This window comes from Girardinichthys multiradiatus, chromosome 24 (genome assembly GCF_021462225.1).
Source record: "Girardinichthys multiradiatus isolate DD_20200921_A chromosome 24, DD_fGirMul_XY1, whole genome shotgun sequence".
Classification (NCBI taxonomy): domain Eukaryota; kingdom Metazoa; phylum Chordata; class Actinopteri; order Cyprinodontiformes; family Goodeidae; genus Girardinichthys; species Girardinichthys multiradiatus.
Window position 1 is genome coordinate 23,667,093 of NC_061816.1, and position 22,206 is coordinate 23,689,298.

A 22,206-nucleotide genomic window follows, 5' to 3' on the forward strand; every position below is an offset into this window, starting at 1 on the left:
CTCTCACTTTACAAGACAGCCTCCAATCTCAGCTGCACCACAGGCTGCTTTCAAGTGCCATGGGTCATATCTGAACTACACAGAACTACACAATCAAAACGTTAGATAGCCTCCCAAAAATAATTCACACCCCTTAAATTTATCCACAATCTGTCACATTAAAACCGCAAACTTTACTTGATTTATAGACTACAACTAACTCTCCACATTCCTCATTAATATGTCAGCTTGAGGCTGTGGGGATGTTTTTCTTCTTCAGAGTCGATGAGAAGATGAATGGAGCTAAATCCTGGAAAAAAATCTGTTAGACGCTACAGAAGACTAGAGGATGGGGTAGAGGTTGACCTTCCAGCAGGACAACCACCCTAAACATACAGCCAGAGATACAATGGAATGGCTTTGATCAATGAAGACCCAAGGGTTAGAATGGCCCAGTCCTAAGTCCAGACCTCAACCCAATCGAGAATCTATGGCAAGATCTGAAACCTGCTGTTCACAATTGCTCTCCATCTAATCTGAGTGAGCTTGACCTGCAGCCTGATGGCTCTACAAAGTATTGACTAAAAAACGTAGAAAACCATAAATCATTGTCTTTCCACTTCAAAAATAATTCACTACTTCGTGTTGTTTGACATTTTCAAGGCACTGTGTTTTTTGTTGCTTCCTCCACCACTATGGAAACAAACATGCACATTTGCCAAAAGAAAAATGTTGTCTTTTAGGACAGCTGAAGCTGCAGGTGGTTTTCATTTGATTTTTGATAGGTTCATCTGTATTGACCCATCCATACTGAGGGTAAAAACATGACCTGCTGCACCTGCTGCTGTTTTTACTTAGCTAACAACGGACATGTTATCGGACACCAAAAGGCACGTGGCAGGATTTCTACATGCAAATAATGTTCAAAATGCAAAGTAAGCATCTGGAATACTGATGTGGAGGAACACGACTTAAAATGTTGCAAGAGGTTCTGCAGATGGTGAGGAGCCCACAGAATCCTGATGCCAAGCGCAGGGTGCTGTCTGTAGTGGTATGAAGACTCTGTGGAGCCTAAACCCAGAGAAGAACTGAGAGGAAATACTCAGTGTAAGATGATCACATGCGAAGAATGCAAAGAAGAAGATTGCTCTACGTTTAAAATCAGTTTAACTAAATTTACTACATAAAAACTGGATTTTCTCAAGTGAAATCTGCACAGACCTGCAGAGTTCTGTGAATTCTTGCAGTCATACAAGCACTGCATCAACAATGAGGAACGTGAGAACTGACACATTTCAGAGCCTATACATGTGGATTCCAGCTTCTTATGTGACCACAGGGATGCCAACTAAAGATGCATTCAAAGTGACTGGGAAAAAAAACATTCCCTCATAGACTAGTAGTGTCAGGACTGTTGCTTTTATTCTCATGCTTCAATGCAGACAGTGTTTTCTTTTGACAGAAATGTTGGATTAAAGTTTTCACTGGAATTTGCCAGATTTTTTTGCACTTTGATATTTCCTAACTGTAATCTATATAATAATAAATGATCAAAAGGAAATCTCAGTGCAGACCCGAATGTATCTTATCTTGGATTTTTAATGTAAGTAAATCCTTTAGATGCTTCAGAAATCCATTGAGGTATTAAAGTAGAAAGATCTAAATACATTTAGCGTGTTTGCTCAGAAAGTCTTAGAAATGTATGACTGTTTTAAACTTTTTGCAGCAAGTCAAGTTTGAGTTTTGTTTTGGAATGAAGTGTTCAGGGAACTGGATCAGTGTTTTACCGAGTTTGGGTTTATTCACATCAAGAAGAGAACTGTTCAGTTTCATTTAATGTCAAAGATTTATCTGGAGCCTGTACACCTCCCTGCTGCTTCACTTCTGTCTACAAACTGCAGGTGGAGCAGTAGCTTCATCAAAGAACAGTGATGGGATAACAGCACAATGTGACAGCAAGCCTTCTCGTCCTAAGAACAAAAGGCCTTTAAGATCTTTGAACTAAGAAGTTGATGTGCTGTGACTTCACCCTGTTGCAAAAAGAGCTGCAGCAACACTCCAGTGATCTCATCGTTAGCTCAGAGGAGAACATTAATGAAGGAGCACCAGCTGATAGCACTCTGCTATTCTGAATCACATGAGCAGAACAGTTGCCTTAAAATGGAGACGAGCTTGAACTCATTCTTCAACCATGGTTAGCTGGCCAGGTGTGAATAAGAAAACATCCAGGACAAACTGATGTTTTGCAGGAAGTACTAGGCTGCAGAGGACCAGGGTAAGTGTATTTTGTCCAGTGAGGACCCTTGAAACTGTAAGGGACATCTGGAAAAAGGACTGTCTGGAGAGTAAAATAAGGACAGTACCATGGTGACAGTGAATGCAAACGACAAGCGTATGATACAGTATTTTCAGTTGCACTTTACATAAACTTGATGTATTTCTCAATAAGAGCATTTAAAGCTTATTAAATGTTTATTGGCCTTCAGCAATCCACAGACATTTAATAAAAACAGGCTTCCTACACATTTGACATAGAACAAGTCCCTACTTTTCCAATTCTAAAGTATAAATAGAAAATGTGACAAGGAACTGATGTTTCTGCAGCTTTGAAAATGGAACACGTAAAAACTACTGTCGGTAAGAAAAATTGTCTCATGGAGAGACTTATAGATGAATAGATTTCTATAAAGAGCTGTCTGTAACAATTACATGACAAGGTAACACACAAACACAAGTTTATAACGTCAAACTTCTTTTTAATATTTCACAAACAGTAAGTCCTTTATCAAACCAAATTTACCAGAGCTGAAGCCAGAAGAGGGTCCAAATGTAGACATGTTTTATCACAGTGCTGCTAACCCATCCCACCAACACACAATAAACATCAAACCATTAGAACATTGAGCCAAGCTCTTCCAGTGAACCTGCACATTTGGTCACACATGGTCAGCTGTCATGTTATCAGTGTTTATATAGCCATGAATTAGTTTTGAAACAAAGAGAAATGGATTCTCTGCAGAGTGTGATCTCTTCCAATCATGAACATATCTTTGAAAATCTAGACAACCTAGCAGTAATGGCTGCTCAATAAGCAATGCTAACACTGAAGACAACACAGGTACATCAGGACTGCACATCCAGACATCTGTGCAAACGCGCCTTCAGTTACAGCAGGACACAGAGCCAAAAAAGTAATCACCCCCGTGAACTTTTCCGCACTCTGTCCCGATCCAACAACAAACTGTGTATTTCACTTGGATTTTATGTGACGGGCCAACACAACTGAGTGCAGTATTATGAAGGAGAACAATTCATGGTTTTCAATCTTTTATTTGTACCCTAAACCGGAAACAGTGTCAAGTGATGCAGTGTTCTGCCCAATGAATGGATTTTATTCATTTATTAAGAAACAGAAAATCTCAATAATAATGATGAAGGTAGGTTTTAAAATTCGATTAGCCAGACAATACATGTGGCCTAACAGGAAGTAGGTGGGGTCGTCATTACTTAAGCATTTTTGGAAACAGTTGTGTGATAAGCTTCATTTTTTGGCTGCAATCAAACACATGCACAGTACTGATAGTGGGATTTGTACATCAGTATTTTGCTAGTTGAGAAAGTTGGTATTTAAACTCAAACTAGACTTTTAATTTTAAACCACATCATATCATAAACCTGTTTCGATAAGAAAAAAAACAACTTAAAATGAAGACTTTTCTGTTTATATGCCAAGCTCTACTTTAGCCCCATTCTTTACAAAATAGCTCAAACTCAGTCATATTCAATATGGAGTATCAATGTTCAAGTCTTGCCACAGATTCTCAATTGGACATAGGCCCAGACTTGGCTATTCTAAAACATGAATATATTTGATCTAAACCACTCCAATGTATTCAGGTTGTATTTTTATGGTTGCTCTGCAGAAAGATGAACCTGTGCCACAGTTTTATGTCTTTTGCAGCCTCTAACAGTTTTTTCTAAAGCCATGATGCTGCCACCACCATGCTAGACAATAGGGATCCTGTGCAGAGTCTGTTGTCCTGCCACAAATTCTTTTTCATGTAGGCCACAAAAATACACAGTAATTCTAATGAATGCTCTCCTTGCCCAGCCTGTCAGTTTAGGTATATCTCGATGTCCTGGTAGGTCTGCAGTTGGTCCATCCTCTTTCTATGTTCAGATGATGAATTGAACAGAGCTCTGTGAGATGTTCAAAGCTTGGGATATTGTTTAAGTAATCTAACCCTGCTTTAAACTTCCACACAACCTTCTCCATGACCTGCCTGCTGTGTTCCTTGGTCTTTATGATGCTGTTTGTTCTCTAACAAAGCTCAAACTGGTGAGACTTCTGAAGAAAACTGGTTGAATTAAATTGCATTTACAACTATCAGAGCAAAGGGGCTCAATGGAGCATCAGTTACACTGGATTTTATTTTGGATTTTCAGAGTAAGTGAGCAGAATACAATTGGTAGCAACACTCCAGATTGTGCTTCTGTTTTCTGTTCATTTATCACAAAAAAATTCAACTGAAACTTAAAGATCAGGGAGTGTGAATAATTTTGCCATGCTGCATAAGCCGCAGGAAATAGTCATACAATCACTGACTTCACACAGAATCCCAACAAAAAAGCAAACGTCTCTGAGCCTCTGATGGACTTTCCAACATGTTCAAACACTAAATACAGAATATGAGGTAACCCACATCCACCATGATTGAGATCACCCCCACCTGGCTCCCTGTTGCGGACTAAAAGGAAGTCTGTGCTGCTGCACATTCCAGACAGAGGCTACACCAAAGCTAAACCCAGAACTGCAGTGTCAGAGGTATCCCAGAGCTAAGGGTGCCTGCTTGGTTCAACAGAGCAGATATCAGCATCAGTTTGAGAAACTGGCAAAGCAGAAGTCACCAAGAGTTCATTAGTTTCGATAGTCCGGTCATACATGTAGCTCCAAGGGTTCACTTCTTCAGTTCCAACACAAACACCAGTCACCTGACCTATGCTGCTTTCAAGTCAAGTAGGAAATTAATGCAACCATAGAATACTGTGGATGGATGATCTGGGCTTGGCCTGAATTAACACCGGATTTCACCAAAATCAGGCAAACTGGATGAGGACTGACAGTGAGTGAGTTTTTACAATGATGCAACATTAAGATTTCTTCCAGCCATCAAACTCAAACAGTAAATATCATCTGATGGCTAAACTCAATTTACTCTCACAGGAAAATCTCACAATGAAGTTCCTTCAGTCCAATCAGCAGCTAGTTTTCTGTCTCCATTTTAGAAAACAGGCTCCTCTCTAGGATACCACCGCTCCCTAGAGGGCGCTCTAAAACCATCTCAGAATCATTGTGAGCATGTTCCGCTCATGACCAATCACTCCAGGAAAAACTGCCCTCTGTTGTCGTCACCGTTCACTGCTCCACCCGGGGCGCGTAGTCAGGGCGTCGAGTCTGGACGATCTTTGGGCGGGGGGGGCAGGGCTTGTCCTCCTGCTTGGGGCCAACAGCTGCAGAACCATCTCTGTGCTCGTCCTCACACACATGGACAACCACGCTAGGGGTAGTGGGCGTGGCCGTGTGAAGCTCATACTTCTCTCCTGGGGGGGTATTCACACAGAAGAGGAGCACCGTCAGCATTAATGATGTTACAAACAGGGGCCCAGAATCATCACACAGATTTATTCTGGGAACAATGAATGCACCAGTGCGTTCCCCTCTGCATATGTGATAAAGACTTAAAAAGACAGTTCCTTTGATGTGGATCAGCTTTTGTTTGTGACTACTACTACAGAGAAGATTTTGTCCTAAGCCTAGATCAACAATTCTATCTCTAGGGAATAGATGATAAGTGAAGCAGAACATAACGAGGAACATTTGGGTCAGATACTGGATCTAGCTCTAGTTCAGGTGTCTGACTTTAGGTCCAAATCCCCTCGTCCTGCATTAAAACGTGAAGAATTCTTTACAAACAGGAGAAGCTGTGTTATGTACCTGGTCCGAGTTTGGAGATGGCACACAGCAGGTCGTAGTTGACGACCGGCATGGCATCCTGAGACTGCTCCCAGCCAACCGGAGGAGAGGCAGGAGGGGAGATAAGGAACTGCTTCTCCGGCTTGGGAGGCTCCAGGCGAGGACTCCCGATGTGGACGGACTACAGGTAATAAAACATTTTAAAAAAACTACAGATCCTTGCTTTGGTTCCCAGCTGGGCAGAACAAACATGATTACAAACCTAATCAGCAGCTCATAGCTTGACAGCTAAAAAGTAAAAATTGACAAACAGCACTGATAATAAGAAAGATGAAATATATACAGAACAATTACAGATACATTTCCCAAAACTAACAAATTCACAGTACTATTAAAAAGAAAGCTAAACATTTCTGTGTGGTTACTGTGCTGAAGACATTCTCTGCCATAATGAACTCTCAAAAAATGTGGAAAATGACATTAGAAAAGAGCAAAGATCTCTCCATCCTGAGGAACATCTGCATCACCTGAGGAAAGTACAGCCTCATTTCTTTTCCATTGAAGTCGGTCTTGTGCAGCCGGAGCCTTGCCTCAGCTGCTGCCGTAGCGTCTCTGAAGCTGATTCTGACCCGTTGGAAGGACCGGAAGTACTGGAACTGAACATCTGGGTCAAATGAGCGGAACAGTGACTCAAAACTGGCCTGGAAAAAGGAACGAGGTAAAGTGAGTACAGTAAGAACAGACAAAGCAATACTCTCAATACTTTGCTAAAAGTATTGACACCCCTCGAACCACATTCTTAGATGTTCCAGTTAATGGATTTTATTTTTGTGACAAACCAACACAAAGTGGAGCAGAACTATGGAGGTACAATGATTCATGGTTTTCTACATATTTTACAAACTGGAATTTGAAATGTTAGGTGTGTTTGTATTTGTCATCTTCTTTCTTTCCACCTCAATTCCTGTCAGTCAAGTTACAAAATAAAGGTCACCAGTGCCACAAAATAAGACAAAAAAAACCCCCAATGTCTCTACTGTGGATCACCTCCGGTTCCTAGGACCCACCGTTTCTCCGCAGCTGAGCTGGTCCTCACACAGACACTGTTCAGAGGAAGGCCTAGCAGAGACTGTACTTGTAGCATCAACTCAAGAAGTACATAGTGTCACCTTTTGTGCTCCCAGTTAGTCTGTCTGTCCAGGATAGGTCCAAACTGCAGCGAACAATCAGGTCTGCATCAGGGCTGACCTTCCCTCCATCCAGGACCTGCACAGGTCTAGGGTCAGAAAAAGGGCAGCTAACATATCAGCAGACCGCACCCATTCTGGACACAAACTGTTTAGATTTTCATCTTCAGGAGGTGCTACAGAGCGCTATTAGCAAAAATCACCCAGCACATGGATGGTTTCTTTCCCCACCGTATAGTGTAGTCAGCTACTCTGCTGTAAAACCTTTAAATGTCCTCTAAAGTTTATATATTTATACTTTTCTGTACGCCTTGAACATGTGAAACCAAAGTCAGATTCCTTCTTTGTGCACACAGTCTTGGCCAATAAAGCTGATTCTGATCTCTGCAGCTCCTCCAGAGAAACCAAAGGTCTTCTGTTTGTTTCTCAGGTTAATGCTCTCCTTTCCTGTGCTGTCTGTTGGATTCCTTGGTCTTCATGATGCGGTTTGTTCTCCAATGTTCTCTCACAGACCTCTGAGACCAGAAACAGAACAGCTGCACTTGGACAGCTGGCATCTATTTCACAATTAACATCTAAAGACAGTTGGTTGCACTGGATTTTATTTAGGGCTATCAGGTAAGGAGGCAGAATACGACTGCATGCCACTTTTATAATAATATTTGTAAAAACGTCGTAAAACCACGAATCACTTCCCTCCACTTCACAATATGTTGTGAGGGTCTGTCGCTGTAAATCCCAATAAGACGCAATGAAGTCTGAGGCTGTGATGCAAGGAGTTCCGGGGTGTAAATACTTATTAAAGCTCTGCAGATCAGCTGTATAGTTAGTGGAAGGCAAACCCGAATCCCCGATGAGCTTTCAGCGACATGTCTTGTTACCTTCAGGCTGCTGACGGTGAACAGATCCTCCGGGACCTTCCAGGCGATCAGGGCGTTGAGTAAATCAGTGACCTGAACATCTACAGCCACCTCCTCCTCCTCAGCTCCGTTCACAGCCTCCTGTAGCTCCATCACCAGGCTCTCCCTCCTACACAGACACAATATCACAGTAAGCTAAAGCAGATCATGTCCTCACAGAGAAAAGCTGCGAAGTTTCTTCCGCTCAGCCAGCAGAGTAAAGCTGCTGTGAGCGACCAGATGATCTGAGCAGATCTTGCTAACCTAACTCCGTACTAACTTGCGTCAGGACGAGGAGGCAGAGTCAAAATGAACTCCGAGATGTCTCTGGACACAGACAGAAATACTGAGCCTGCTGGGGTGACAGCTGCACATTTAGGATAAAGGACATGACGCTCTTCTGCCTCTGCTCCTTGCCGCGCCACATACAGTTTACGGCGAGCTACCGCCCCTAGTGGCCTGGAGCAGCACAGCTGCACTTCTACTTTAAGTAGAATATTTATATACATTTCTTGCGCCTCAGTTTGCATTCATTCATGTAAAATGACTCATCTGATTATGATGATTTCTTTTCAGTTACTTTTAGACATCAAACTGTCTCACATGTCCACTCAGGTGGGACCAATGCCCTTAGACTCTGTAAATAATGCTGGGTGAAAACTACAAAACAATATAAAGTGATCATGTCCACTCCCTCATCTCTTCATTAGATACACCTTGCCAGGTTGGACCCCTTTAATCTACTGAATATGACTGTATGTATTCAAATGCAGGAGGTCAGAAGATTTCAGTATAGGTTCTTCTCAGTGCTGGTCCCTGAATTGCAAAGCAATTAAAGCCTTTGGTCATATGGGGATCAGCCTTGTTTTAATCTCTGAACAGAGAGAGAGCTCGAGAAAGAGGAGGAGTAAAAGAAGGAGAAGGAGGGAGTGAGAATGTACATGTTTATATCCAACAGCTGCTAACAGGCAGCAGCACAAGAGCCTTACATCAAGACAATAATCCTTGAGGTGGATATTATCCATATTTTAAGTTTCAAGTTCTTCATTTTTGAAAATTTGGAATCTGGATTTTGAAGAAACCGACAAATCCTTCCTCCGTGATTATTAAGGTTTGGTAAATGTTCATCTCAGATTTGTTGTGGATTTAAAGACTACTTTTGATCTAATTGGTTACAAACATCAGAAACTGTGGCACCATTTTAAACTTTCTTCCTTTAGATTTTATTGTCTAATACTCTTTGGAACTGGATATTCATCATTGACCCAAAGTTCTGCACTTGGCTGATGCTGCAAACTGAGATTAATAATTTTTTTTAAACATTTTTTTTTTGTTTCTTAATATGTCCAGAGTCTACTTTTAGCTTTGCCTGGGACTCACAGAAAGTTTTAAACTGAATCAATTGAGTCAAACTTATCCTGGGAACCTGGGGAGTATTTATTCTGGATTAAATTCCATAATTTGGTAAAAGGTTCTTCATGGCTCAGTTCAGCTCCTGCCACCCTGCAGACCTGTCAAACCGAGCCATTGTCTACAGCCCAGTAGCCATCTGTTCAGACCAGGATACCCAGAACGATAGAAAGAGTGAGGAGACAGTGGGGGGAGATGAAGAGGTGGAACTAGCAGAGGAGGTAGGGGAAGATGTCTTGATCTTAGCTGTGGTAGGACAAGAGCATGCTGATGGCATGAAATCCAGAGAGCAAAGTGAAACTGAGGCCATAAGGAGAAGTGAACTGGCTTCATTACAACATGGGGTAACAAGACAACCCGAGGAAGGAGAGGAACATGTAAATGATGAAACTAAAGTGGGGGGCGAAGATCAGGAAAATTTGGATGAACACACAACATACAAAAAATATGAGATCATCTGTGATACACCAGGTTCTTCTCCTGCATCAGCAGAGGATAAGAAAGTTAATCACCAAATATTGGGGACCAATGAAGTCCACAAAGAGAAGAGAGGGGCTGAAATCCAAAATCTAAATGAAGCAAAAGAAAGTATGGAAACAGATCCAATAGTGGAAAGAAAAGAAGACAATGTTGGCTGTCTTGATTCATGTCTGAGGCAATCAGGAGATGGGACAAAATGTTTTGTTAGGAAAACTACAGAAAACAGAATCCAGTATCCCAGTCAAGCAGCAACAGACAAAACCAAAGTTATCCCTGCAATGAATAAAAATGTCAGTACTCAAGGTGATCCATGCCAAAGCAATGACTGCATACATGTCAACACACTGGACCAAACTGAAGAAAAAGCCTTTGTAAACAACCAGCTCATAACTAACAATCAAGATGAGGTGAAAAACACAGAGAGAAACAACAGCTCAGATTTCATCTCAAACATGTTTGCGGTGGAAAACGATGAGTGTACAGAAAAGAAGCAGACCAAGGATGTGGAGGTCAAGGAGAAAAGGAAAAACACAAATATTGTTTCTGCATCTTATGAACACCATTCTGATGAGGGGTCAAAGTTAGGAAGTGAAGCATATCAGGAGACAGAACCGGGAACACCATTCACTGTAACATTTGAAAAACAGCCACTGTCAGAGAGTAGGGATGAGGAAAGGATAACAGTAGCCAGATTCAGCCAGAAAAAACAACAGAGTGGGGCTGATACTGTGAAGGATGAGGAAGATGAGAGAAAGACATGCCAGGATGTTATTACAGAGGTAGTATTTGAGGAGGAAGATAAAGGAAGAGGTCTTCCTGAAAGGCAAAACAAAATGTTTTCCCAGCTTGAAAGCCTGCCTGCTGAGGTTCCTCTAGAACCGGTTGTGCAGCATGTAGAGAGTGAGCCTGTAGATGGACACCAAGATAAGGGTTTTGATAAGGAGAAGGAAGCATCTGAAATAAACACAAAAGCAGAAGTCCCATTAAAAGAAAATACATCTACAACAGATAAAAGAGGCAGAATGCAGGAGCATCCTGTGCAAGATCACAAAAAGTCAGAAATAGATCAGGTGGACAGGCTAGGACATCAGGAACACAGGCAACTTGATGAAGATAAGAAAGAGATTGAACAGGAAAATGCAATTGAAGAAGAGATGGAGATGGGAGAGGAACCTGTCACTGTTTTAGATGATTACATTATAGAGACAAATGAAATACCAAGCAGTCAACTTGCAAGATTGCCTTTTGGTGCTACAACAGAGGATGGGGAGAATAAAAAACTCCAAAAAGATATGATGGGAGCTGGAAGAGAAAAGGAAGAAGAAAAAAAGAAACAAGTCAAAGAAGAAGAAAAGCATACAAAACAAGTTATCACAGACAAAGATGATGAGGAGACATTAAATGACAAAGAGAAGAATGATAATCAGATTGTAGACGACAAACAGAAAGACTCAGAAATAAATAGAGAAGTTAAAGGATTGAAGCCAGCAGAAGACAACGGGACTGTGGTTGTAGAACCAGAACCACTGTGGAAAGAATTGGGGAGGTCAAAACCGCTGTCAACCATGAGAAAAGATGATGACTGGATTAAAAGAGACCAACAAGGTGAAGCATTAGGAGAGGAGTTGAAGACCTGGAGAAAAGAACTGAGGCCTTTAAGAAAAAACATCTGGGAGAATGAAATGAGAGGCCAAGAATGGAGTATGAAAGAAAAAGTGCCAGAACAGAAATGTTCACTGAAGAAGGAGGACTGGATAAAAGAGTTGAAGTCAGTGATCAAAGACGAATCCCAGCCCAACAAAAAGGATGACCAAGTAAAGAAGAAGCGAGTGGTGCTATTGGAGGAAGGCCATTCATATATACCACAACGGGAGGAGATGATCCCAGTACAGAGGGAGGAAGTCGGGCTAATCTTCCACAGGAAGGTGGAGAGCCCAGTACATCCTGAATACAGGAACAGCGGAACACTTCAAGACCAAGATCCTGAAATCTCTCTCTTTGTGAAGGTAATGAAACAAGTACTCACACAGCATCTCATATGTACAGTCTGGGTTTACAGTCTACAAAACCTGGGTCCTGATCCGATAAGCCTGTAAGATTATAGAATTTTGTTGACCTTAGTACATACAGAATGAAACTGAAGTTTTTCAAAGGAAAATATTTCATTGATTTTGTAGGATGAATTTTGAAAGTACCTTTCTCAGACTGGTAGTTCTGGTTAGAGCTTCATTCCAGTACCACTATCACAAACATTCATAGATGTTACTGATAAAACAACAGCAACAAGGTTAAAGAACACTAAAGAGCCTCCTGAAGTTTCTATAAAGTATTCACTGAGATGGGCTGAATACAGAAGCATGCAACACTTTCCTAAGTGCTTAAGTAGAAGGCAACTAGGCATGTTCTCTTGTTTCTTGAAGATGTTTCACATCTCATCCAAAAAGCTTCTGTAGTTCTGATTATAGATTGGAACTATCAGGCTTACTCACACACCTGAACAAGTAACTAATGTTTTTAATCTCACCAATCACTGAAACATTACAGCACCGACCCTAACACATCCTCACAATGATGGATGGTAATGACAAGGACCACAAAACCATCAGAAAAGTATTCTTAGAAAGGACTCTCAGGGGGTCCATCTCAAGGCATCCAGGATATCAAGAAAACACTAAGCTCAGTACAGTAAAGGAAAAAAAAAAAGAGGCACAAGAACATCATTATTCTATATATGGCTGAAGTATCAGACCTCTATATTGGAGCAACAAAATGGCCATTACACAAAAGAATGGCCCACACAGAAGAGCCAGCTCATCAGTTCTAGGCCTGCGGTCCATCTACATCTCAAGGACAAAGGACACTCTTTTAAAGACGGCAATGTACACATTTTGGACAAGGAAGGCAGGTGGTTGGAAAAGGACTGAAAGAAGCTTTCTATTTTAAACATGATAAACCTACTCTGCAGCCCTGACTGAAAAAACCATTGTACCAAACGAAGGGTAATGCCAGCGACCCATGTGACCTTAATGGTCCCTCTAATGACCTTAACCACCTTATCCGAGTGATTATTCTGTAATATATAAACCTGTTACTTCCAACCATGTTAAGAACTGAAGAGGTCCTCTGGATGAGAGCTGAAATGTTTTCAAGAAACAAGAGAAGTCCAGGTCCTTCGACTTAAGCACATGATTGTCATGTCCTGGATGACTGAGAAGCTGCACCAATGCTCATCACACTTTTCAGATTTGTATTTGTATATACAGTTCAAAATCACATATGTTTTTACTTCCACTTCACAGTTATGCAATGCTTTGTGTTGTTCTGTCACATAATATCCTAGTTAAATATAGTAATGTTTGGGATTGGTCCTACATCAGGAGGTTGCTGGACTTCTCCCAGACTCTTGTAGCGTGACAAGACATTTTGAGAGCAAGTATGGACTAGTGAATGCATGTAGTCTTACTGCATTCACAAGCTGCAGTGCCACATGTTTAGTGTTTTGAGAAGAGAAAATTCCATCCATCCATCCATGTGTTCCTTGTCATTCACAAGAATTGCAAAGGTGCTTGTTGTCTTATATAAAGTCCCAGGTGGTAATTTTGGGGCTTAATGCCGGTTTCTTATTGATGATATAGATATTTCAAATGTTTTCCTTCATAAGATCTGTGGTTGTTCTAAAACCATCCAGGCCTTCAGCCTCCAAAGCCCAGGTCTAATTGTTGCTTAGTACTTACAAGACCATGGGACCTACTGTTAATTCAACAGGAAAAGGATGAGGATGCTCAGGGAAAAGGCTTTGCACGGCATTGCCTGATTTAATTTGGGTTACACATAAAATTTGATGGAGTAGGATTCCTTTTGCACATTAGTGACATCTGGTGAAGGTAGTTTATCAGGGGTTTTGGGTGAAGAAGTGTGCATAGACTGTAAACAGGAATAAAGGCAGGTTGAGCTCCAAGATTAAATATGTTGTTGTGACCAGTTTATGTGTGGGTTATGCTTCCGAAGCCAAGAATATTTTAGAAGCATGAACAGTTTGTAATGGAAAAAATAAAGAATGTGATTTTCTCGCAATGAATGCCTGAGTCTAGAAACTGTAACGGTTGTGTCAAATGAGTGATTGTTCCTAAATTTGGAGATGGTGGAGATAGAGGTGAGAATACTTCTGCAAGGCACCAGACTGAATGGGGGACTGACAAACATTCAAAGTTTTGTAGGTTGGAGTGTTGAAAATACTTTTCTCAAGCCAGTAGTTCTGGCTAGCGGTCATTGATAGCATCACAACCTCTTTGCCATGCTGCTCTTAAACTTGTGCATAAAAAGGAAAAATTGCTTCAGAGAATTTGACCATGGTTAAGGAATGCCACCAAAGAATTTGCCATTCAAAGTTTAAGGAGACTTATTTTCTCTCCAACCACCAAACTGAGACACGCAAAATATGTCAAAAGATCTGATAATACTGACTGAGGAATTCAGCTTCAAAACCTGTTTACATTTCATTAACAACACACACCTACTAGGATTTGTGCTGCATGTATGTGTGTTTGACACGCTGCTTTCTTTATCCTATTAGGCCAGTCCTGTTCTAATCCAACAGACAAGGTAGCCTGCTTTACTTAAGGCTTGCAATCCTAGTGGCAGGGGACAAAATAACACATTAACGTACTGGTACTTAGTTCTTCCATCATTTTAGATGTTTTCTGCTGTGTGTGTTTAGATGTGAATATAGAGTTATGTTTTCCTCATCACCACACAGCAGCTAATTCTGCTCTTTGTTTAAACAGTAGTTTTGGAACTAGGGCATAATTAACGGAGGGAATTAGCAGAGGTTCAACTCCACAATAGGGGGATATTTGAGCCTTACCTCAAACATTTGCACAACAAGCTCACACACCACGGGACCACATATTCAAACAATAGCTTCTTTTATCAGGGGTCTGCATTACAGACTGAAGTACATGAAAATGTTAATTGATTGGATTTCACTGAGTCGGCTGTGTAAACGGGTTACATTGTGGAAAAGTATGGAAAAGCTCTTCAAGAAATAACATCCATTTTGTCCCTTTTATTTATGGTGTGAAAACCAAAGGCTCAGCAGTGTACCTCTGTTATTCTGCTCCCAGCAGCAGGTTAATCTCTCCATTTTTGCTCTTTAAGCTGATTAACATGCTTTTCAATGCTGAGGTCTACTACTTTAGGAGAGCTGCTGGCCACAGATACTCACTTCTGCTGTACTGATGTTAAATGTGTAACGTCTCAGAGCCTACTTCAGGCACATTGAAGGGACCTTAGGTTTTGGTAAATATCAGACATGCTAGTAGTCTGTTACATCAGATACTCTGTTTTCCAGCTTTAGGACCCCCCTTCACTCAGAGGTGTTCTTAGAATCCTGAAAAACTGGGAGCTAAGCCCAACCCACAAATCCTTACATTTTCATAGGAGAGCATAAACACTTTTGAGTAATTTAATTTTAAAATAATATGGACACATTGTACCAGTTTTCTGCTTGTAAACTGTGTTTCTGAATAAATATGATGGAATGTGTATTAAACAAACATCGTTTACAGCCCTTGTACCTGGTTATTTCTAATTGTTAGCAGCTGCACTAAAACACAGAGAAATATCTAGAGTTTATAATTGATAAAAAAACATGTTGTGAAATTAGATATTAACATTTTCTTTTCATTCAGTCTGACATAAGGCTGTATCTAAATTCAGAGAGTCTAAATGTGATCCACTCCTCATCTCCATGTTTAGATTTCAGTGAAGTTTCAATGTTCTCCCTATGAAAAACTGGGCTTTCCAGCTTCCTCCCACAGTCCAAAAGCAGGACTGTGAAGCTAACTGGTTCCTTTAAATTGCCATGAGGTATGAGTATGTGTGCATGGTTGTCCATCCTGTGTGTCTCTGTGTTCCCCTGTGATGGACAAGTGACCTGTCTCTCACAGGGTTTCTGAAGATGGGCAGCAGCTCACCTGTGACCCAGCAAGGAGAAATGGGTATAACCAATGTATGTGTGGATGGAATTGAACTTTTTGTTTGCTTATTCAGCCACCTTACTCTGACCTATGATTTACTCATTATAAAGTACTGTAGATGATCAACTGAAGAACTAAGGTCCTGCATCAGGAGGTTGCTGGACTTCTCCTGGATTCTTGTAACGTGACAAGACATTTCGAGAGCAAGTACGGACTAGTGAATGCATGTAGTCTTACTGCATTCACTAGCTGCAGTGCCACATGTTTAGTGTTTTGAGAAGAGAAAATTCCATCCATCCATCCATGTGTTCCTTGTCATTCACAAGAATTGCAAAGGTGCTTGTTGTCTTATATAAAGTCCCAGGTGGTAATTTTGGGGCTTAATGCCGGTTTCTTATTGATGATATAGATATTTCAAATGTTTGCCTTCATAAGATCTGTGGTTGTTCTAAAACCATCCAGGCCTTCAGCCTCCAAAGCCCAGGTCTAATTGTTGCTTAGTACTTACAAGACCATGGGACCTACTGTTAATTCAACAGGAAAAGGATGTGGATGCTCAGGGAAAAGGCTTTGCACGGCAGTGCCTGATTTAATTTGGGTTACACATAAAATTTGATGGAGTAGGATTCCTTTTGCACATTAGTGACATCTGGTGAAGGTAGTTTTTCAGGGGTTTTGGGTGAAGAAGTGTGCATAGACTGTAAACAGGAATAAAGGCAGGTTGAGCTCCAAGATTAAATATGTTGTTGTGACCAGTTTATGTGTGGGTTATGCTTCCGAAGCCAAGAATATTTTAGAAGCATGAACAGTTTGTAATGGAAAAAATAAAGAATGTGATGTTCTCGCAATGAATGCCTGAGTCTAGAAACTGTAACGGTTGTGTCAAATGAGTGATTGTTCCTAAATTTCTGCCATTCAAAGAACGAACTGCAGGTGGAGATGAAAGTGGTTTGGTGTTGTCGTTAAAACAAAGATTGTATTGGCTGTATGTTCTGCTTGACAGTACCCTTACTACTGGTGAGCTTAGGGTTTATTTGGGTATAGAACCTGTTGGTGATGAGATGAACAGTGCCACAGACAATCTCCAAATGGCAGCCTTCTTTGTTTTCCTCCGGAGTGATGTGCATTTGGACAACTTGCTCAGACTCAGAATTCTCTTTTCTTGAGGATCTTCTTCCTTTGATGATTTGGAAGCACTGTAAGAATACCATAACTGGCTGAACATTAGCAATGGTAAAGTTGTCATCAACCTCCAGGTTTTCTGTGTGTTCTGAATTAAGGGGCTATTTCAGATTTGGTTTAATTAGTCTGAACTGCATCGTTAGTTCCAAACCTGGAATAGTTACAGTGATCAAACATGAAACTCAACACAGTGTGAGATGTATGAATCCCTTGTTTTATGTGTAAATACACAAGAAGGGCATGTTCAGTGCTTTTATGGCATTAGGACAACCTGATATATCATAACCATTAAAACTGCAAAATATCGAGTAGTCAAACCATCATTTAAAACTCATTGCAAAAGCTTAATTTTATTTGCAAAACCTAAAATGAGGATTATTAACTCTCCTAAAAATTGTCTTGTGCTGCCTCACGTTCTTGCAAATTTGATCATGTTGCCTGTCTAAACGATTGAGTTTAAAAATCAGATACGGATTGATATAGAACTGAAACATGTGGAGCTATTTTAGTGACTTGTTAAAGTGAAAGTGAAAGGTTTGATATAAGACCTAAAAACGTGTTCGTCTGGCAATGGTTGCTAAAAGATCCATAGCAATAGGATGGTGTTTAAAGACCACATACAAAGGCTGGGATACGTTTTTGCATTTAAATTACAGATATTGCAGGAGCAGCACAGTGAGTTGAAACAATTTCATGAATAAGAACAGAGTGAAAGGCAAAAACACAGGCAAATAAAAAAAAAAAAAACAGTCATGGACATGGGCTGACAAGGCATGAACAGAACAGTATAATGCGACAGGGAACAATGGCAAACATGGAGCTTATGAAAGAGGTGGAACAGGTGCAGGCAATGGAGAGAATGAAGTGCAGGTGAGTAGAAGTAATTTTAGTGCATGGTGGCTAAGGGTGAGGATGGAAGACTTACTTAATTACTTGATTACCTTGAGTGGATCTGAACAGAGATAGAAACGGAGTACAAACTACCATACATGAGGAGAAAACAAACAGGGATCTAAGAGCAATAACTCTAAATGCATAAAGAACATAACACACAGCAGAGCAACAAAGAAGAAACCAAAGACAAAAGCTTGAGCACACACCAAGAAACTCAAAACCCAAACACCTGGAGATTGTGACATATATAAAGAAGATGTATTTGTACATGTGTTTAGGCAGGAAGTGACGGAGAGAGCATCGGAAACTGTCCTTTTTCTCAGAGAATCTTCATGATCCTATTGCTGAAAGGAGTCATCTTTACCGTGACCACAGTGGATGTCAAGAGGTAACTCTTTGCATACGTTTTTATCATCATCTTTCTGCATTAGGAGTTTAGGTATTTAAAGTTTATTCTCTTAATGTCTTTGGCTAAATGTTTTACCAAAACATTCTTGATCCTAAACTTCAGAGTCATCATTTGAAAGAACAGGAATTTTTAAAGGCTGTTCCTGTATGTTCATGCTGTTGTTTATGTATCAGTTACTATCTTTGTTTGGACTGTGTACCTCCAGAAAGCCGGTGAACCTACAGAACCTCGCTCCAGGGATCAATCCTCCTTTCATGACATTTAATGGCAAAGTCAAGGTTGATGTTAACAAGATAGAGGAGTTTCTGGAGGAGAAATTGGCTCCTCCACGGTACACACTAACACACATTCACTTTCCAACTAGCCAGCACAGACTTTAAATGGCCACTCTTTGTTGGTTAAAACATATGACGATCCTCTTTCGGTAGCAAATTCAAGTATATACACACACACACAAACACACACACACACACACACACACACACACACACACACACACACGCAGAGGCACATGCTAAGTTTATGCCCACTTTACTGACTGACTGACCGAATGACTACACACCCTCCCAAAACACATTAGCTCACAGTTTATTCAGCTCTTTTTTGTGTCTTCAAAAACCAGGTACCCAAGACTAGCTCCCAAACATCTTGAAGCCAACACAGCAGGAATTGATATCTTTGCAAAGTTTTCTGCTTACATCAAAAACTCAAGAGGAGAAGCACATGATGGTAAGAGACAGATTATGGTTTGTATAAGAAACTGTTTGCCTTCATATTGGTCTAATCCTTCTGCATCTGTGATTAAAGTACCTAGACAATGCCCTCATGTGGTAAGTATGTGGCAGTGCATTCCTACTGAGCCAATGTCATGCTGTTCTTGGACGCTATAGGCCAAGTTCATATTAATAATTAATAAGTCAAATTATGCCAAGTCATGTTTATCCACAGTGTGATGTATGGATGACGTCATTGCAGATATAATGTTCTTGTGTAGAGATAGGGAGCATACGAGTGAGTGTCAGAAGATTAGGATGTTTTTGGTTGGGTGTGTTAATGATCCATTGTTTATGTTGCATTTGTAGATCTGTTGGGATTTTGTTGAAATGACTGAGATTCACATATGGTCTGGGCCCAGCTTTATCTCTCAGATCTTCAAATAGTTTTTATTATTAATATCTCATGCACAATTTCTGGTGTTTTCTTTGAAGTTAAGGTTGTGATGTTTACTACACTAAAACAGCACAGGAATTATAAAAGCTCAATGTCAGTGAGAATATTTTATTTATTTTAAAATAATACTATCAACACCAGAAGAATAATTGTCTCTGATCATGAACAGTTTCAGTGAATACATACCTCTGACTACCATAAAGGCATTCCACATCCTCATTTTGATCAGGAGTATCTTTTCTTCTCTGGAGGGCCACAGTGGGCTGGGTTGAGCACCGGGCACTGTTTCGTCTTTGTGTGCCAGGCCTGGTTCCATTATAACAAACTTTGTGTTTGGTGTAAGGTATCAAGTATTTTCAAGTCAAACACCTCAAGTCCAACTGAAGTTATGAGTCCCTAGTGTAAATGTCCAAGTCTTGTGATTTTTATCGAGTTGTTACATTTCTGACTCAAGTCTGAATCAGTCTGAGTCACATGACTTGAGTCCACACCTCTGGTATGCAGCCTCCTTCAGGTTTTTTATTTTTCCCACATGTCCTGTCATGGCATTTCAGACATACCACATGAAGACATTGGTTGTAACCTCTGTTTGTATGACCTTTAAAAATATAGATTATTTGTATGGATGATTGATCCTCCTGTGTTACGTTTCCTTCAGCACCCTCCAGTGGTCAACAACAGAGTGGCTTTTTCAATTCCCTCTGTGCAGCTTAGTGCAGCTGAGCTCACTACTAGCATCAGCCATCTGCATCTCCTGTTCATTATCATATTCACCATCTTCACTTCTGGCTCCATCATCTGCCTCATTTTCATCTACATTCCTGTCTCAGTCATCATCATCATCATCATCTAAATTCTGCATTCTTCCTCCCACCAGCTGCTCCACATTCCACCTGATTAGATCTTGTTCATTGGTCATTTCTCCTTGCCTCTGTATTTTCACTCTGTTTTGTTTTGGTGTCACCTTTTAAAGTTGCACTACAGAACATTGCATTGTGCACTGCTGTCAAATAAGATAAAACAAGGTATGAGAACAGAGGCTGTATCGTACAGTAATGTCAGAATGAACAAAGTCAATGTTGATCCAGTTTTATGGTTCAGTATTTTCATTCAATTCCTCTGTAATTAAAGCCTTAGAGAAAGTCTTGCTAAAGTCTCTCCATCATCTTGATGACTTCTTGAGGACTCCCCTGTCTGAGGAGATTGATGCTGATGCTGATGGAGACCTGCCTGAGTCATCCAGGAGTTTCCTGGATGGGCCTGAACTCACCCTTGCAGACTGTAACCTGCTTCCTAAGCTGCACATTCTAAAGGTTTGGTCACTAAAGCATAGTACCATTTTTTTCAGGGGAGCTTGTGTGACTTGTTCTCCTACACCAGAGCAACCAGTGGTGCTCACTCTTCTCTGGTTTCTCCTTCAGGTTGTAGTGAAGAAGTATCGTGGTTTTGAGATCCCTGCAGAAATGACTGGTGTGTGGAGATATTTGACCTGCGCCTACCAAAGGAAAGAGTTCACCAGCACCTGCCCTGCAGAAAAGGAGATCAAGTTTGCCTATATGGACGTTGCAAAACTAATCAAATAAAAGCAGGACCAGGGAAACATGGAAGGAGTTGGTTTGAAGAAATAAACTGCCTGATTAAAGAAAATTTAAAGTTTTATCTTTATAGAGGGAAAAGATAACCTGAAAAATTCAAAATCCAAGTTTTACAATTAGCTAGTTTGAAAGTTTAGAGCCAACATGAAGGGAGAGTCAAAATATAACCAAGCATGATCTGATATAAATTTATAGCTTTTATATAAAGACAGAGATTTACTAAAAACACAGATTATTTTGTCTTTGTGCACTCACCGGTTGGGCTGCATCTTTATGGAGCATGTTTCTTTATTTTCTTATGATGGCAGAGCCAGGTTTACTGCAAAAATCACTGCTTGAGATATAACTTACAACAAAAATAAATATCACAAACAATTAAATGAGACATGTTATACTGTGATCACAAGTCAAGGCCTTGGTTTTTAAACATCCGGTGTCCTTATTTCTTTCCTTCACAGTTTCTCAGTTTGTTTTCTGACTGGGAGCAACAGTACCATGTGTATTCATATTCTTTAGTGTAATAGTAAGTGGCAGTTGCTACTATTTTTCTTACTGTGCGCTTCTCTTATGCCACCAAACCAACATCTCATAAAAATGTTTAAACTAAGATTAAGAACTTTTTTAGAATTTTATGGTGAACATCAAACCATACCAAGTTTTTCAAAAATATAAAGACTTTACTGTCCTATTTAAATGACTTGAAATTGTCTGAGACAGCAGGCAACAAACATCCTCTTATGAATTATAGCATGATATTTATTAGCTGGCCTCAAGCAGATGGAACTACAGTAAGTGAATTATAAAATATAAGGTACAAAATGGTGAAGAGGGACAGGCTTCATAAAGTGTCAAACTGACAGGTGTATAACATCTCTGCCTGCTGGTCAGAAACAATTAAAACTCTGTAATGCGTATCTACTTTGTGTATTGTACAATTAGAGCCAGCTTTGTTTACAACTGGTGATGAAATTACAGGCAAATGCTACAGATTTTGCAGCTGATCTTGTCAATAAAAATCCATTTTATTTAATGCAGTGTGAATTGGATGC

The 22,206-nt window shown here is 40.4% G+C and overlaps 2 protein-coding genes across 4 annotated transcripts; one reads left to right on the forward strand and one right to left on the reverse strand.

Moving 5' to 3' along the window:
• Positions 1 to 2,718: 2,718 nt before the first annotated feature.
• On the reverse strand, positions 2,719 to 8,475 carry rcan1b (regulator of calcineurin 1b). Of its 2 annotated transcripts, none has more exons than XM_047355572.1 (5): positions 8,319 to 8,475; positions 8,022 to 8,169; positions 6,481 to 6,654; positions 5,975 to 6,134; positions 2,719 to 5,580 (listed from the first exon to the last, which is right to left on the reverse strand). In XM_047355572.1, the coding sequence occupies exons 2-5, from the start codon at positions 8,151 to 8,153 to the stop codon at positions 5,396 to 5,398; spliced, it is 651 nt and encodes a 216-aa protein (XP_047211528.1). In that variant the 5' UTR covers positions 8,154 to 8,169; positions 8,319 to 8,475; the 3' UTR covers positions 2,719 to 5,395. The 2 variants fall into 2 exon arrangements, with proteins under 2 accessions (XP_047211528.1, XP_047211527.1); XM_047355571.1 differs by having other exon boundaries at positions 8,304 to 8,458.
• A 544-nt stretch (positions 8,476 to 9,019) lies between these two features.
• On the forward strand, positions 9,020 to 22,187 carry LOC124861238 (chloride intracellular channel protein 4-like). 2 transcript variants are annotated; one of them, XM_047354782.1, is made up of 6 exons: positions 9,020 to 11,935; positions 18,262 to 18,371; positions 18,598 to 18,723; positions 19,015 to 19,121; positions 20,694 to 20,875; positions 20,984 to 22,187. In XM_047354782.1, exons 1-6 carry the CDS (start codon positions 9,518 to 9,520, stop codon positions 21,143 to 21,145), a joined length of 3,105 nt encoding a protein of 1,034 aa, XP_047210738.1. In that variant the 5' UTR covers positions 9,020 to 9,517; the 3' UTR covers positions 21,146 to 22,187. The 2 variants fall into 2 exon arrangements, with proteins under 2 accessions (XP_047210738.1, XP_047210739.1); XM_047354783.1 differs by having other exon boundaries at positions 9,030 to 9,150.
• Positions 22,188 to 22,206: the final 19 nt, after the last annotated feature.

Excerpts from the sequence above, each read along its gene's own strand:
- rcan1b (XM_047355572.1), bottom strand. The coding sequence starts at position 8,153 with ATGGAGCTACAGGAGGCTGTGAACGGAGCTGAGGAGGAGGAGGTGGCT. Across the intron at positions 6,655-8,021 it reads TCACCGTCAGCAGCCTGAAG|GCCAGTTTTGAGTCACTGTT; the intron begins GTAACAAGACAT and ends TCCTTTTTCCAG. Across the intron at positions 6,135-6,480 it reads TGAGGCTGTACTTTCCTCAG|TCCGTCCACATCGGGAGTCC; the intron begins GTGATGCAGATG and ends TATTACCTGTAG.
- LOC124861238 (XM_047354782.1), top strand. The coding sequence starts at position 9,518 with ATGGCTCAGTTCAGCTCCTGCCACCCTGCAGACCTGTCAAACCGAGCC. Across the intron at positions 11,936-18,261 it reads AAATCTCTCTCTTTGTGAAG|GCAGGAAGTGACGGAGAGAG; the intron begins GTAATGAAACAA and ends ACATGTGTTTAG. Across the intron at positions 20,876-20,983 it reads CTAAGCTGCACATTCTAAAG|GTTGTAGTGAAGAAGTATCG; the intron begins GTTTGGTCACTA and ends TTTCTCCTTCAG.